The sequence below is a fragment of the Prionailurus viverrinus genome, chromosome C2 (assembly GCF_022837055.1).
Source record: "Prionailurus viverrinus isolate Anna chromosome C2, UM_Priviv_1.0, whole genome shotgun sequence".
NCBI classification, from domain to species: domain Eukaryota; kingdom Metazoa; phylum Chordata; class Mammalia; order Carnivora; family Felidae; genus Prionailurus; species Prionailurus viverrinus.
The window spans coordinates 52458073-52474550 of record NC_062569.1 but is presented as its reverse complement, the minus strand read 5'-3'; the positions used below and the strand labels follow the sequence as shown (position 1 = coordinate 52474550).

The window sequence follows — 16478 nt, the reverse complement described above, 5'->3', positions numbered from 1 at the left end:
GACTTATCTGAAATCTGCATTAGTCATTTTTTGGTAAATTTCTTTATATAGTGTTATTTTACTCATATTAAAAAAAAACCCTATAATTTCCCTTATAGGAAAAGGTCTACTATCATTCCAATTTTTTAATGGCTTAAATTAAAAAATATTAAGAGGTGATTAATAAAAAAAACCTCATTACATGATTCTGCTTTAGGTAAATTACTGACAATTATTCTAAAACCACTGAAAGAGAAACTGCACACTTGATATATAAACAAACATCCAAATCTTATACACTTGTCAGTCTTTCAATAATGAAGTCTGGAGAAAAATAAATTCACAGACACCCAAGTGAATTGGCAACTGTAAGTGACAGAAGCCCTTCTAAATCCTCTGTTTACACTGGGGATTAGTGGAGTAGATTTTGAGTTGCAAACTGAACAGTCCATGGTCAAGGGAACCTGCTCCCTGTCAGCCCGCAGGGCATAAGGACAAAGCATGGTCCTGGTAGGAAGTGACCCATAAACATATTCCTACCCAGGATTTATACAAAGCCAGTCTGCCTCACAGAAACTCCATATGACCATTAACTGGCCTGCATGGCCTGCCAGGAGGCCTAATTACAGGTCTACAGAGCCCAATAACAAAAGCTGAAGGGCTTTAGCCTAGGGATGATCTGCTTTATACTGACTTGAGAGAGTCCATATAGAGGACCCCAAAGAAAGAGGTTTAGCTTTAAAATTCTCCCCAGAGATCCAGCATTGTACTCGAGTCTAGAAAGCCCACATGCAACATACTTCAGCTAGGCTTAAACATACCACCCTCTCAAAATTAACATTCAACTACTGTCTGCTTAACATCTGCTCAAACATGGCAAGTTGCTGTGATATTGTTAGACTCTAGCTGATAGCTTTCTTCTTACTAAATATTATTAAGGATAAATAATAGTCATTCAAATATAAATGTGTAACCAATGCTAAAACAAATAACTTACGCTTTTTAAATGCAATTTACTTAATGATTCTCTTTAGGAAGCACTACTTTATATCTTTTGAGTTAACACAAAGCCAAAAATCATGTTCATTATTGGAAATTGGAAGTTAAATTAACATTATCAATTTGATTTTACATAAAAGCTAATAAATTTTATGTGAATTTCTGAAATTTGCAGAAACCGTATTTGATGAAAAATAGGTTTAACCAATGCTCAAGTCAATTAAACTATTTAAGGTTTTATTCATTTGTTTCTGTTTTTACATTTGCTGGTAGGAGTAGAATGTTTGATTCAATGTCTCTTCCTTAACTACATCATCACTGTGGTGATGCCATAAAAAAACTACTCCTACTCTCTAACGATTATAGAACCCTCAGTTACATATTAGGTGCTGTTCTAGACACTTTATTACATTAATTTATTTAGTTCTCATAAAAATTCTAAAGGTACATATTATTCCCATTTCATAAATGAAAAAAAACTACAGTCCAGCAGGCTTTACCGACTCTCCCATGGATTTACAAGTAAATAATGGAGCTGGGAATGGTACCCAGGCCATCTGACTTGAGAACTTAACTACTACACTATACCATATTGCCTTTGATATCAATTGCTAACATTTACTGAATACTTACTATGTACCAGGTACTGTTCGAAGTGTTTTACAAATGGTACCTCATTTAAGCTCTTGTAACAACAAACCCATTAGTTATGTACTATTAATATCTCCACTTTATAAATAAGGACACTAAAGGAGACTACCAAAGGAGACTACAGGGGAAATGATCCGCCAAAACTCACAAAGTTAGTTACAGAGGCCAAGTATGAATCTAGACTGCCAACATACTATCAAGCAGAAGCCTACATGGGGAAAAAAGAGGTATGAAAACTATTTTATGAAATACAAATAAACTTTTTACCACTTGCTCTGTTTTTTAGGTCTGTCCAACATGAAAAATTTTCTCACAATACATCAGCCTATTTCTCAGAGTCATAGATCGGTGGTCAGAAACTTACAGAGCAAAACCTCTCTGCTGGTTTTAAGTCAGGGTAGCAGAATGGTTGTCTATGCCCCTTGGAAATGGTGCTACATTTTCATGGCAATCTCAGAATCAGAAATATTTACAGTTAGACTGGACTTTAGAAAAGCATTGGGAGTTCTAAGATCACATGCCTATGAAGAGAAAGGGTTAGGAACAGGCTTCTAGGTACTTAATGGGTAGCTAAAAGCATAACGTCTAAATTTAACATGGAGCAGAAGAACTGGAATGGAATGAGGCACTTATGACTTATTCCTAAGCATAGCTCCTTCCCTGGACATACTGTGCCCATGTGTGTAACTCATCTGTGTTTCACAGTACTTAACCAGCTTGTATCCCAGCAAGGGTAACTGAAATGCAAGTCCCTAGTTAGGCTGAAGACCAAAACATGGGTGATTATACAACACTACCCTGGGTTTTTCAAAATTATCAGAAATTTTGCTATTATGAGCACTCTTAACAATTATGAAAAATAACATTTTTCTGACTCATACTTTACTAATTCTTATTATCAATTAGAAAAAACTCATTTCAGAATCAAAGGCTTACATGAGGATAGAAATTATTTTATTTTAAGGTAACTATAGCACTACACCTAACAAAACAGAGTATGTATTTGGTAATATTTTCCACCATCCTTCTTTCTTCCCAATATAACTTAGGGATTTAAACTATGGATAGAAATAGCTCAAGATTCAGAAATCACTTGGCTTTCTGGTTCTGTCATTCACTAGCTATGTAGTCTTTTACAAATCATTTATGCTTTCCAGATATTTGTAAAATGGAGTTAATTAGCTCTCCATGCTGTGATGTGAGTCAAACGATAAAAGATTTATATGAAAGTGCTTTAAAAACTAGAAAGCAAAACAAAACGGGTTGTAAACATTATTCAGAAAATGAAATATTACACAGAGATTTTCTGATAAAGGTGATTTACCATTCATGCACTAAAGGAAATTGCTATTTTTTCTTAAAACATTAGAGATATAATTTTAAAGGCTGCTTGTGTCAATACCTTTATTAAAAGTAAAATATTAAAAAGATTTTAGAGAACAACGTGTCTTATAACCAGGTTGTAAGAAGTGTCATCTTTTCATACTGATAAAAAATATTTACATTTTGGAAAAAAATTCTCTCCTCTAAATTCTTCAGACCTACAAACACGTATGGCATAAGATGCTACTGTGTTTTTGCAGAAAACCCAAATAATGTTTGGACTGCCACTAACATGTCAAACACTAGTGAGAGCAAAAGAGACAAGTCTTATCTTCCTTCTTTCTCCTCTGTGATAATCATGTTTCATTATCTTTTCTGTCATGCACTATCTTAAAGTTTAAGATTAAAAAGTCAGATTATTGGCCAATATCTTCTACTTAGAAGCCAGATAATTTCTTGTGTATTTATTTTAAATCCATCAAGCTGGTTAAAATGAGCATAGCAGCATTAAAAGGTTTACTTTTCAGTTACTTCCAGATTATTTGTTTCTTCACAATGACCTGTTCACCAATGATTAACAGATGGAATCTTATTTGGCATAGTACCACTCACTACAGGTGCTGTTAAAACTGTTGGAAAAGACTTATAAATTTTAGATCTGGTTCCTGGTCTTCATCATGTTCATTATTTCATTGGAAAAGTAAATTCAACACTTATGAAATAATTAAATATTAGTATCAGCCACATGTAAGTAAATATCAGCATAAATGGTATGCACAAAAAAGGACAGAAAGATTTCAAAAAAGAAGAGAAAGATTATGTGCTGGAATGGTCACAAAACTCATGTGGAAATTTTGAGATTCGTTTTGAAGTGCTTAGAGGTGGAAGAGGAAAGAGAAAGTCATTTCCAGAAGAGAAAAAAATCATGAGCAAGGATTCATAGGTGGAAAAGAATGAGTAACTCAAAGAATAATGAGAAGAAGTTCAGAAATGAATTCTAATAAATACAGAAAAATCTGTGGCTCCACCATACAGAAAGAACCTTGGAACCTTAAACACAGAAGTGTAAAATTGATTTTTTAAGCCACTGAGGGCCAGTGACTAATTTTGAGCAAAGTAATATCATCACCAAATGGTGGCTGAGAAAGAATCATTTAGCAGTGGTAATCACAAAAAACAATGTGGAAATAAACATTTCCTGGTGGCTACCATTTGCCAGGCTCCGAACTAGGTGCTTCACGTATCATATTTATCTTCAAAAAAACCCTACAAGGTAGTTATTATCCTCCCCCTTTACAAGTGAGTAAACTATGGTACAGAGAAGTCCCCAAAACTAAATACTTTCAAATAGGCAACTTAAATGTGTGACAAGGTTTAGTTGAAACAATAGGGGACTATACTCATATATTGCTGATGAACACGTAATACCCTTCAGACACTGTGGAAAAGTTTGGTGGTTTCTCAAAAAGTTACACATAGAATTCCCAATGTACACTCCTAGGTATATAACACCCCAAATTACAAACAGGTACTCAAGCAAGTACATGTATATGCATGTTCATAGCAATACTATTTACAACAGTCAAAAGGTGGAAGTAACACAAATTTCCATCAATACAAATGGATAAATAAATGGTGTACATGGAGACAATGGAATATTATTCAGCCATAAAAAGGAATAAAATACTGACACATGCTACAATGTGGCTGTACCTCCAAAACATTACGCTAAGAAGCTGAAACACGAGGCTATACAGTGTGTAAGTCCATTTATATATATCCAGAATAGATAAATCCACAGAAACAGAAGGCAGATTGGTGAATGCCAGGAGCAGGTGTCCAGGAGTGGAGAGAAACTGCTTCATAGGTAAGAGGTTTTACTTTGGAGTGTTGAGAACGTTTTGGAAGTAGAGAGAGGTGGTAGTTATACAGCCCTGTAAATGTATTTAATGCCACTGAATTGTTCACTTTAAACAATTACGATTAATTTTATATTAATTTTATGTGAATTTCACCTTAATAAATTACTTTTTTTAAAAAAATAGAGAACTATGGCAAACTAGAAAATACACACGTCTGTCATGTTCCATTTCTTTTTTTTAAACTATGTTTTGTAGAACCAATAAACATCAAACTGCTCACAGTCAAACTGCTCAAGGTAAGTAGTACGAGTAGGCTTAGAACTCTTCCACTATTCACTACCATCTCTGGAGAAGAGAACTGAAGAGACCATTGGGAAGTTAGGGATTAACCTCTGGCTGGTAACTTTGGCATCTAGACTAAGGAGATGGCAGTGGGAAAGATAACAAAGGGATACATATAAAAAATGTTTCAAAATAAGATCATTCATTCTAGGTGAATAATTGCCTAGTAAGAAGTCAAAGGTAAAAATTTCAAAGTTTTGTATCTTAATAAGTGAGAGAATGGTAAAAGCATTTTTTTTTAATTATTTTTTTTAATGTTTATTTATTTTGGGGACAGAGAGAGACAGAGCATGAATGGGGGAGGGCAGAGAGAGAGGGAGACACAGAATCGGAAACAGGCTCCAGGCTCTGAGCCATCAACCCAGAGCCCGACGCGGGGCTCGAACCCACGGACCGCGAGATCGTGACCTGAGCCGAAGTCGGACGCCCAACCGACTGAGCCACCCAGGCGCCCTGGTAAAAGCATTTTTAAAAAGGAAAGGAAGAAAGCAAAGGGTTAATAGGATTGACTCAATATCACAGGGTAAGCCATTAGCTGAGGTTATAACTTAAAGATTGAATCTTACAAATTTATACAATTCTGCAATCTTCTGTGTCCCACTGCCATTTGAAAACGACAAAAAAGCAATCTTAGATAAAACCTTAACTTCACATCACCTCTGAACTAAACGTTAAACAACAGACACGAAAGTTGGTTTTAACTGCAATTTAGTAATAGACATGAGAAACAATTCTATCTAAATCTGAAGATTTAGCATAACAAAGTACAAATATATGGCTTAATGTATAAAAATATGGTCGTAACAAATACAATAAAATCTGTGACTTCAAATTCACATTTGGTATAAACCAAACATGCATGATACCTTACATTTTGCTTAAATATTATTTTTACTCATACATATGTCTTTCAAAATCATACCACTAATAATTGTTGCCAAATGTTTTAAACGTATTTTAATTCCAAACCAATAACATTATTAACATTCACTCATAAATCAATGACAATGCAATGGTTACATATTGCATTTTCTGGGACCTATAGTTAGAATAAAGGACTAAGCACAGCAGGATTTCTTTATAGACGAACCTTATCTACCAGACTATAGTAATTATAAAGCTGAAATGAATCCTGTCTCAAGAATCTAACATACAGCCTTAAGTCTTTTCTTGTACTCGATTTTATGGCCCCAAAGTCAAGGATGTTTTCCCTGAGAACTCAAGTAAACTTCAATGTGACAAAATGGGTGCTCCCAGCCCTTCCTGTCCGGGAACCTCACTCTTAGGACTAGGCTGGATTTTAACTGCAAGACTTCCGGAATGAGCTCGAGTTGGTCTTATTCCCCCTTCCTTTATTTTATTTATTTGCTTGCTTTGTAAGTAATACAGTGAACACCTTAAATTCTTCACTGAAGGAAATCTAGAACTTTGATAGTAAGTTCTAGATTTGCTTATATGCTCCTCTCCTATCTATCTATCTACTTCCCCTCTTCAAGGCCACAAGTTCTCATTAAAAGCAATACTGGATGTTTCTTAAAGGGGTATAATATGTTATATCATATTATAAAGCAATATATTCATAGAATTGGCATCAAAAGGCCAAGTCTGGTTAAAATACTTAATCAGTGGAAACATAAAGTAGCACAGTCCTTTTATAAAACAATTTAGCAAAAATGCATAAAAAGCCAGTCTAAATATTAATACCCTCTAACCTTATAAACTCATTTCTATAGTAATCAATCCCAAGAAACCTATCTAAAATATATAAAACACAATTTATAACAGGATGTGTACCACAGTGTTATTGATAAGAGGGAAACGCTGGGGACAACACGTTATTAAGTACAGAAGAAAATTATTAAGTAAATAATGCTACATCTAGTTAATGCATTGCTTATCCAGACTAAGGTAGGTTTTTTAAATTTGTAAATTGTCATAATATTTTTAATGTTTCTCAAATTCACGCAACCTAACTCTTTATCGAAAATAGAATTTAGAAAGTTAAATTAAAATATGTGGGGTGACAGCTGGGACCAATATAAGTAAGTTCAACACTATGAAGTTTGGACCCTAAGATCTGTTTTATAATAGGCTTCAAAATCCTATTAAAATATAAAGATAACTGTATAAAACTATGAAATGAAATTCTTTATAGTTGTATTAATGGAAGCAAATATTTTCTGAACTAAGCACCATAAATATTGTCTTTAAAGCAAAAGTTTGTCCATACTCAAATTATGAACTGGCAGTAATTTTTCAAAGCAAAATGCTACTAAAGAATTAAAGAATCAATGTATATTATGTAAATGATAGAGAATCATATTAACTAGCTTAATCTTACAGCATATTTGAGTCAAAATATGAAAAACCAGATAGCAAGCAAAATTATAATACTATGTAGAAACTGTAATTTCCACATAATTAAAGATATAATGAGTAAGATTAATACATAAAATATAAATGACTTAAAATTAAAAAAAATTATTTTAATGTTTATTTATTTTTGAGAGGGGAGACAGAGTGCGAGCAGGGGAGGGGCAGAGAGAGAGAGGGACAGACTCCAAAGCAGGTTCCAGGCTCTGAGCTGTCAGCACAGAGCCCCAGGTAGGGCTTGAACCCACAAACTGTGAGATCATGACCTGAACTAAAGTCAGCTGCTTAACCAACTGAGCCACCCAGGCTCCCCTCCCTCCATTTTTTTTTTTAATGTTTATTTATTTTTGAGAGAGACAGAGTGTGAGCAAGGGAGGGGCAAAGAGAGGTGGAGACACAGAATCCAAAGCAGGCTCCAGGCTCAGAGCTGTCAGCACAGAGCCTGACGTGGGGCTCGAACCCATGAACTGTGAGATTATGACCTGGGCTGAAGTCGGACGCTTAACTGACTGAGCCACCCGGGTGTCCCTGAATGACTTTTAAAGTAATATGGAGAGTTATAAAGACTCACAAATATTATTAAGTTTTATCCTTTTATTATAAGTTACTTCTATTAGTGATTTAAGAAGCTAGTATATCATGTGTTCCCAATCTTTAGACTGTAGACACTCGGGGGCTAATGCAAGAAATCCCTGAATCAATATGCACATATGTATTTTCTCAATCAATGACTACTAAAAATACAACTACTATCATTTGGTAGTCTGAAATTACTTTTATGTTAAAATAGAATTCTCATTTTCCAATTGGAAGTTATACACTCTTTACAGATCTTTAAAAAGTAAATAATTATAACAAATATGTACTACTTTGGTTATACCATTCTAATCCTACCTCATGCTTACTCTTGACAACTTGTTTAAATATGTTACATACATTTTGAAGAGCATGTTAAGATTCAAAATAATATCAGTACTTAGAAAAGATAACATTAATCTTTTACATTTTTTAAGAAGGTAAAATATTTAATGTCTACATGAATCTGAGGATTATGTATAAAATCAAAGTCAAAGCATTATTGTATCATTGAAAAATAAGACATACAGTATTTTAACATTAGATGGTATCCAGAACAGTTCATTGAGTTAGTCCAATGGAACTGGAGAAATTACTAAATTATACTTATCTTGTTTTCCTCAACAATGAAAACCTTGATCTAAAACTCCCACTTTGTACAAAAGTTAAACCAAAACAGATCATAGTCTTAAATGTAAAAGTATAAAACTTTTAGAAGAAAACACAGGAGGATGTTTTGTGATGTGGGGCTAGGTGAAGAATTCTTAAACATGCCACCAAAAGCACAGTCCACAGAAGACAAAAATCAATAAATTGAACTGCCTCAAAACTGAAACTAAAATTAAAGTCAATTTTATAAGTAAAAATATAAAGAATGACCTTTTAGCATTATACTCTATACAGCAATCGATACTTCATATAAAATATGGCCATACATATAACCCAGATTTCACAAATTTGTGAGGACATATGAAAAGAGGTGTTTTTTTCTTTGACCCACCTGTAAGCACGTCAGTATTTATTTAGTACGTTTTCATTTAAATAAAGTTAAGCATGAGCACTTACCAGCAGCTTCAAGAACCAGCTGTAGTCTGGCTTTGGCCTGTTCGGCCGGTGGCTAAAAGTCAACCATAAAAGACATTTACAGGTCAGTTTTAATATATGGAGCTTTAAATTAATGCATTACTATGCAAACATCAGAAAATTTAGAAGACTTTATCATAACAGATATTAATATCCATCCACCATCTTAATAAAACTCCATCACAGCAGCTCTACCAACCTACTCTCTCACTGTAGTAATTGAATCACACTTTTCATTAACATGATGGAAGAATGAATTTCTTTCTTTCTTTTTTTTTTTTTTTACTGGAAAAGGTTTTGTTAGTACCCAACATCAATCTGCAATAGTCTAAATCAGCACCTAAATCAGTACCAATCAGCAATAGCCTAAATAACTACAATTGAATAATGAGGCAAAACCTCCATATATTTAAAAACATATTATCAAGCTCTGTTTTTTTTTTTTTTTTTTTTTGCATATGGAAACATGCAAAGTGACCTATCGGAATTTAAGTAACAACTTGATATTTCAGGCAAGTCATATCCAAAAACCAAATTTTTTTCTGCTTTCCTATTTGAAAGAGGCAACTGTGATGATGATGTGATTTACAAGCTTTCCATTCCTACCAAATGTCCTCAAGTTGCTTTCTCAATGGACTTTGATTCAACACAGTTGATAATGTTGAAATTAACCTTACTTGCCTACCAGTGACCTTATTTTGAGATTTTCGGATTAATGTGTTGATGGTATCTAAGATAACATGGGTTGTAGCAGGTTATGAGTTATGAATTTTCATGAAGGACCTGTTAAAAACTTTTGTTAAGTTTAGTTATTTATTTTGAGAGAGTGAGAGAGAGACAGAGAGAGAGAGAGAGAGGATGAGCAGGGGAGGGGCAGAGAGAGAATCCCAAGCAGGCTCTGTGCTGTCAGCATGGAGCCCAATGCGGGGCTGGAACCCACGAACCATGAGATCATGACCTGAGCTGAATCAAGAGTCAGACACTTAATCAAATGAACCATCCAGGCACTCCATAAAACCTTTTTAACACTTGAGACTATACTTCACCATATATTTATAAAGATGTCAGCAAGTGACTAAATATAAATAACCTCATATATATGTATATATATATATATACATATATATATATGATACCATCATTTGAGAATTAACATTTTATAAGATATATTTTTAAATTTCTCTGTGAAAAAATGGTTTGAATGAAAAGACTTACATAATTGGATATAGAAAGAAGATGTCTAAGAATTGTTAACCATTTGAATGGTGCCTCTGAATAAACTGTAAGAAACAGGATGGAAGAGTAGTAGATAAAACAGGAGGAAAGACAGGTAGAGTCTTTCATATCCTAGAACAAGGGGTAACAAACTATGGCCCTAGACCAGTGACCTGGTTTTTTATAAATAAATTTTACTGGAACACAGACATGCCCATTTGTTTACATACTGTCTATAGGTGCTTTTGTGCTTAGTACACCAATAGCAAAGTCAATTTTTTGTGACAGAAAACTTCTGGTCAGCAAAGCCTAAAATATTTACTATCTGGACCTTTAAGGAAAAGTTTGCAGACCTTACCATAGAAAGAGAGACTTAGGAGAATCTAAAACAGTGGTGTGAGGAGATGACATCTGTACTTCGATAAGTCATTCTAGCAATAACTTGATGATGAATTGAAAGGAATGTGACTGGGGGTGAGGAGCGCAGTCAGGAAGGAATTAAAGAATGCCAGGTGACAGACGATGAGGGCTTGAGGTGGAGCAGTGGTGGTGAGGCTGGACAGGAAGAACTAGATTTGAGAAATAATTAACTAGTAACATGAAAGGACTGACTGAATAGGAGAGAAGGAGGAGGTGACAAAAACAGTACTTTATGTCATATGTTAGTAGAGAAAATGTACGTGTGGGAGCTTTATGAAGTTACAAAATGTTGAAAATATGTAACATCAAGTTAAACTATCATAGCAAAATATCAATAGAATGTGTGATATCTACTGAATACAATCTAAGAGTTATAAACTAAACTGCCGATGGGGGCCAAGCAGTTAATACAAATATTTATGATGATGAGAGGCAAAAGACATTTGGCCTCAGTCATCAGAGAGTACTGTGAGGGTGCAGAACAGTGGAGCACATGGCCTAGCGAAAGGAAGCGGCTAATAATCAGCACCTACTCACTGCTGTCATACAGAAATGCAACCCAAAGCTACGAAATTTCTTGATTTTTCATGAGACTTTAAGTTCCCATAAAGACCAATACTGTGTGGAACAAAGAATACTTCTAAAAGCCAGGTTCAATCCCAAAACAGTTTGTGACCTCTGCCATCTACTTAATACACATAGTAGAAACGTGACACTCTGTGCAATATAACATAACTAGAATGGCATGAAGGAAATGATATTCTGACTAGCAGGTCCCAAGCAAGCTAAGAATTATGAAGCATACATTTCAGAGTGTCCTAGGAAGCAGTGTCCTTTGATAGAAAAATGTTAGGCACTTTATGGTGAAGATATTTCATGGGGAAGTTTCATGTATTTCACAAGGGAAGATTATTTTTAACAATTAAGAAATATTTAAGACACAGAAAAATACACAGAATGATGAATACCCACATCCAAGAAAAAAATTAATATTGTTGTAGTCTCCTACCGTACAAACCCCCCTCCATGGCGGCTCCCTCCCTCCTCCATTTATAACCTCTGTCTTGAAAGTATGGTAATTACCATTCCTAAAGAAAGATGATTGATGTTTCTGATAAAAACACCTGTTAAGACATATTTATATTTTCATTAATTTCTCTAACAATCTATAATATAGGATTCATATTCAAAGATAAAGAAAACCAGTTTAGTAACTTGCCTCTACTATACATGACAGATTGAAATTAAGACCTTCTGACTCCAAATTTCAGGATCCTTCTAACCAAATCACTAGGACAGTCATGAAGTCAAAGCAATTAATTCCATAGATATAAAAGCAAAAGAATGAATTTTTAATTCTGTTCAAAAGAAAAATCTGTCCAAAATAATACATTTGTCCCAGCAGATGGAATACGAGGACATTCTAAATACATTTGCCTATACAAATGTAACTTGCAAAATTTTATTTGTGAAATACAGGGATCATCTTCAACTGTGGGGAGAAATACATTGTTGGATTCATCAGACTTCTGAAATTTGTATTTTATAAATATTTTTATTCTTATAAATATTAAATATTAGGTATCGTCATACTAACTGGTGTAGAATGAAAATATCTTTATGGGCTTGGGTTCCAAAATTTCTAATGCTTTACTTATTTTAGAGTATATTACAGTTCAGGGATTAGTGTGAATTCCATCTAAAATTGGTTTTATTTTATTGATTTTTTATTCAGATTTTATTCAGAACCAGAAATCAAATCTTACTCAATAAGCAATAATATAACACCAAATAGAAACGCATGAAATATAGCAATTTTGCAATAAGAATTGTAAAATGAGGGCATAATTAAGAGCACAGTTTCACAATTATATTGTGTGAAACAAACTTTTGGATAAAAAATTGTATTCCATTAAAAAATAGTATTCCATTAAAAATAATATTCCTCACATCAAATTTAGTAGTGCATAATTAGATAAACAAATATTACCAAAACTGAACTATGGAGAACATAACTGTTGTCCCCTCAAAAAATTTTAGCATTAACATTAACAGAACAGTAAGAACAGTATGAACTTATGCTTCTTTTTTAAAGGTATATTAAAGTTAAAACATTATTATGGTATTATATCACAAAAAATAAATTAGTAGGTATTGTACCATAATTTTAGCTTACTTAAAGAAAACTGTACTTCTGCTAGAAATTCTTATATAGGGCTTAAAATTCTAAATTAGTAGCGGTCTTTTGGATGCCTAGGTGGCTCAGCTGGTTGAATGTCCAACTTCAGCTCACAGTGCATGAATTCAAGTCCCACATGGGCTCACTGCTGTCAGCGTGGAGCCTGCTTTGAATCCTCTGTCCCCCTCTGTCTCATGCTCTCTCTCAAAAATAAACAAAAACATTTTTAAAAAAATAATGGTCTTTCAGTGGGGGAGAAGGGTTTGGTAGTCTTTCTGTTGCCATGAATTCTCCAGAACTACTCTGCTCACTTCCCTCCCCTTGATAGCCACATATACTTACTTACTCCATTTAGTTACTACTCCTAGTTTTATAGAAGACTACTTTCTTAAGATGAAACAAATGCTCCTGAAACTGAAAGCTAAGTCAGTCACTTGATGGCTGTGGAGGTGACTATCTTCAATGTCTAGACTTTTTCCCTTGACTTTGGACTTACTCGTATTTAGTCCAATCCCCTGAGCTCCTTAAAGACACCATGTGTAGAATCTCAAGATAGTGCCAAAACTAGCATTCCAAACCAGCACAATCTTTTGAGCCATGAATATATATATATATATATATATATATATATATATATATATATATATATATAAAACAAGAAGCAGAGAAGCAAGCCTATCCTTACATAAACCAGTTTATACACTAAACCATTTAAACTCTTTGTTCACCCTTCACATTTCCATTCACATTCAGCTCCCTGAACCCCTGGCCACCACTATGGAAATTCTGGGGGCTGATGAAACAAGAGCCATTCCAGCTGCCAACAACACTTTTGGGTGCTGTTAAGAACAGGGAAGTAAAAAGTCTGAAAGAAACACTGTGGCTGAACTAAGAGAGAACTCAAACTTGGAAAATAAATTAAACTAGCAACATTATGCAAAATCAAAATTAAGGCTGGATTATACGGTTTTCAGCTATCTCTCTCATTTTAAATCATCATATGCTCTTTTTATATAAAAAATAACCAGAGAGCAAATTCTGGAAAGATGGTAAATAGGTGTTTACTCTGTAAGAAATTACCAAACTGTGGGGCGCCTGGGTGGCTCAGTTGGTTGAGTGTCCGACTTCAGCTCAGGTCATGATCTTGCAGTCCCTGGGTTTGAGCCCCATGTTTGGGCTCTATGCTGACAGTTCAGAGCCTGGAGCCTGCTTCAATTTCTGTGTGTGTGTATATGTCTCTCTCTCTCTCTGCACACCTCCCACCCCAGCTTGTGCTCTGTCTCTGTCTAAAAAATAAACATTAAAAAAAATTAAAAGAAAAAAAATTACCAAACTGTTTCCAAAGTGGTTTTATATTCCCACAAGGAGAGTTCTAGCTGCTCTCCATCCTTGTCATGACATAGTACAGTCAGCCTTTTTAATTTCAAAATTCTAATAGTGGTTTTAAGCTTACTGTGGTTTTAATCTATGTTTCCGTAATGATTAATGGTGTTGAACGTCTTTTCATGTGTTCGTTATCCTTATTTTTCCTTGGAAAAATGGATGTTCAAAATGCCAATTTTTCGTTGGATTGTTTTCTTATTATTGAATTTTCAGAGTTCTTAATTATAATGAAAATCATTTTTCATACATGAGGCTTACACATCATCTATACATACATGCATGTGCATGCATATACACACTAAATTACATATTTGTGTTTATTTTCTGAATAAAGCTCCCACTCTCATTGAGTGGCTTATTTTTTCATCATCTTAAGAGTATCTTTCAAAGAAGCAGAAGTTCTTAATTTTCATGAAGTCCGACTCATTAATTTCTTCTTTTATGAATCATGCTTTTGCGGTATTATATCTAAGAAATCTTTACCTAACCCCAATTCATAAAGTTCTGTCCTGAGCTTATACCTAGAAGTTTTACAGTTAACTTAATTTCTATATAAGTGCAACACTGAAAAACATTAAAAACATTTTTTGATATATTGTCGTGCAATAGTTTCAGCACCATTTGTGGAAAATACCATCATTTTCCATGCAATCATCTTTGTGCCTCTGTTAACAATCAACTGGATGTATATATATCTGTCTACTTTTAGACTCTCTATTCTGTCCCACTGATCTGTCAGTCTTAATACCAATACCACCCTGTGGTATTGCTATAGTTTTACATTAGCTCTTGATTACTATAGCTTTGTATTAGCTCTTGAAATCAGGTAGAATAAATTCTCCAACCTTTTTCTTCATTTTCAAAGTAGTTTTGGCTCTTCTAGCTCTTTTGCATCCCCTATTTTATTTATTTTTTGCATCCCCTATTTTAGAATAAGCTTATCTTACTCTAAAAAATAAGCATCCTAGGATTTTGCATGGGATTGCACTGAATCTACATGTCAATTTGGAAGAAAGGACATCTTAACAGTACTACTTATTTAAGAATACTACCTTTTAGTCTGGTATATTCTTTTCCATCATTTTAGCTTCTTGGGGTTTAAATCTCAAATGTGTGCGTGTGCATGTGTGTGTGTATGTGTTTAATAGGCAGTACATAGTTGGTCTTGCTTTTTTATGCAATCTGAAAAACTCTGCCTTTCAAGTGGCATGTTTAGACCAATTTACACTTAATGTAATTATTAATCTACCACATGCTATTTGTTCTCTATTTGTCCCATCTGTTCTTTGCTCCTTTTTTCTTCTTTTTATGCCTTCTCTTAGAGCATTTTTATAATTCCGCTTAATATTATTTGTTGGCTTATTATCTATAACTTTTTGTGTTATTTTGGTTGTTGCTTTAGAGTTTATAATATACATCTTTAATTTATCACCCTCTGTCTTCATTATATTACTTTATATATACTATAAACACCTTACAGGGGCACCTGGGTGCTCGGTTAAGCGTCTGACTTTGGCTCAGGTCATGATCTCACGGTCCATGAGCTCGAGCCCTGCATTGGGCTCTGTGCTGTCAGTTCAGAGCCTGAAGCTTGCCTAGGATTCTGTGTCTCCCTCTCTCTCTGCCCCTCCCCCTGCCCCACTCACGCTCTCTCACGCTCTCTCAAAAAAATGAATAAATGTTAAAAAAAATAAAGAAAAAAACCAACCTTACAATAAGACACTCTCATTTATCCCCTTCCAGCCTCTGTATTATTACTGTCATAGCTGTCATATATTGTTATAAACTCCATAATGCACTGTGTTGTTTATGCTTTAAATGCTTATCTTTTAAAGAGTTATATTTATTCACATAATCACCATTTCCAGTGCTTTCTTTTATGTCAACCCAGTATCTGAAAAGATTTCCTTTGCCATTTCTTGTAGTACAGGAGTTTTGGTGATAAATTCCTTCCAGTTTTGTTTGTCTTAAAAACACAAAACTTCATTTTGGCCTTCACCTATGAAAGATACTCTAGTAGAGAGAATTCTAGGTTTATAAAATTTTTCTACCATTATTAAAAAAAAATTTTTTTTCTAACGTTTATTTATTAT

General features: G+C 34.1%; 1 protein-coding gene across 1 annotated transcript in view; it reads right to left on the bottom strand.

The window, feature by feature from the left end:
* Positions 1 to 16478, bottom strand: part of RSRC1 (arginine and serine rich coiled-coil 1) — a 427744-nt gene that overhangs the window by 172376 nt on the left and 238890 nt on the right. The window contains exon 6 of the mRNA XM_047875829.1: positions 9171 to 9222. Within this exon, the coding sequence (XP_047731785.1) occupies positions 9171 to 9222 (52 nt within the window). The remainder of the gene's footprint in view (positions 1 to 9170; positions 9223 to 16478) is intronic.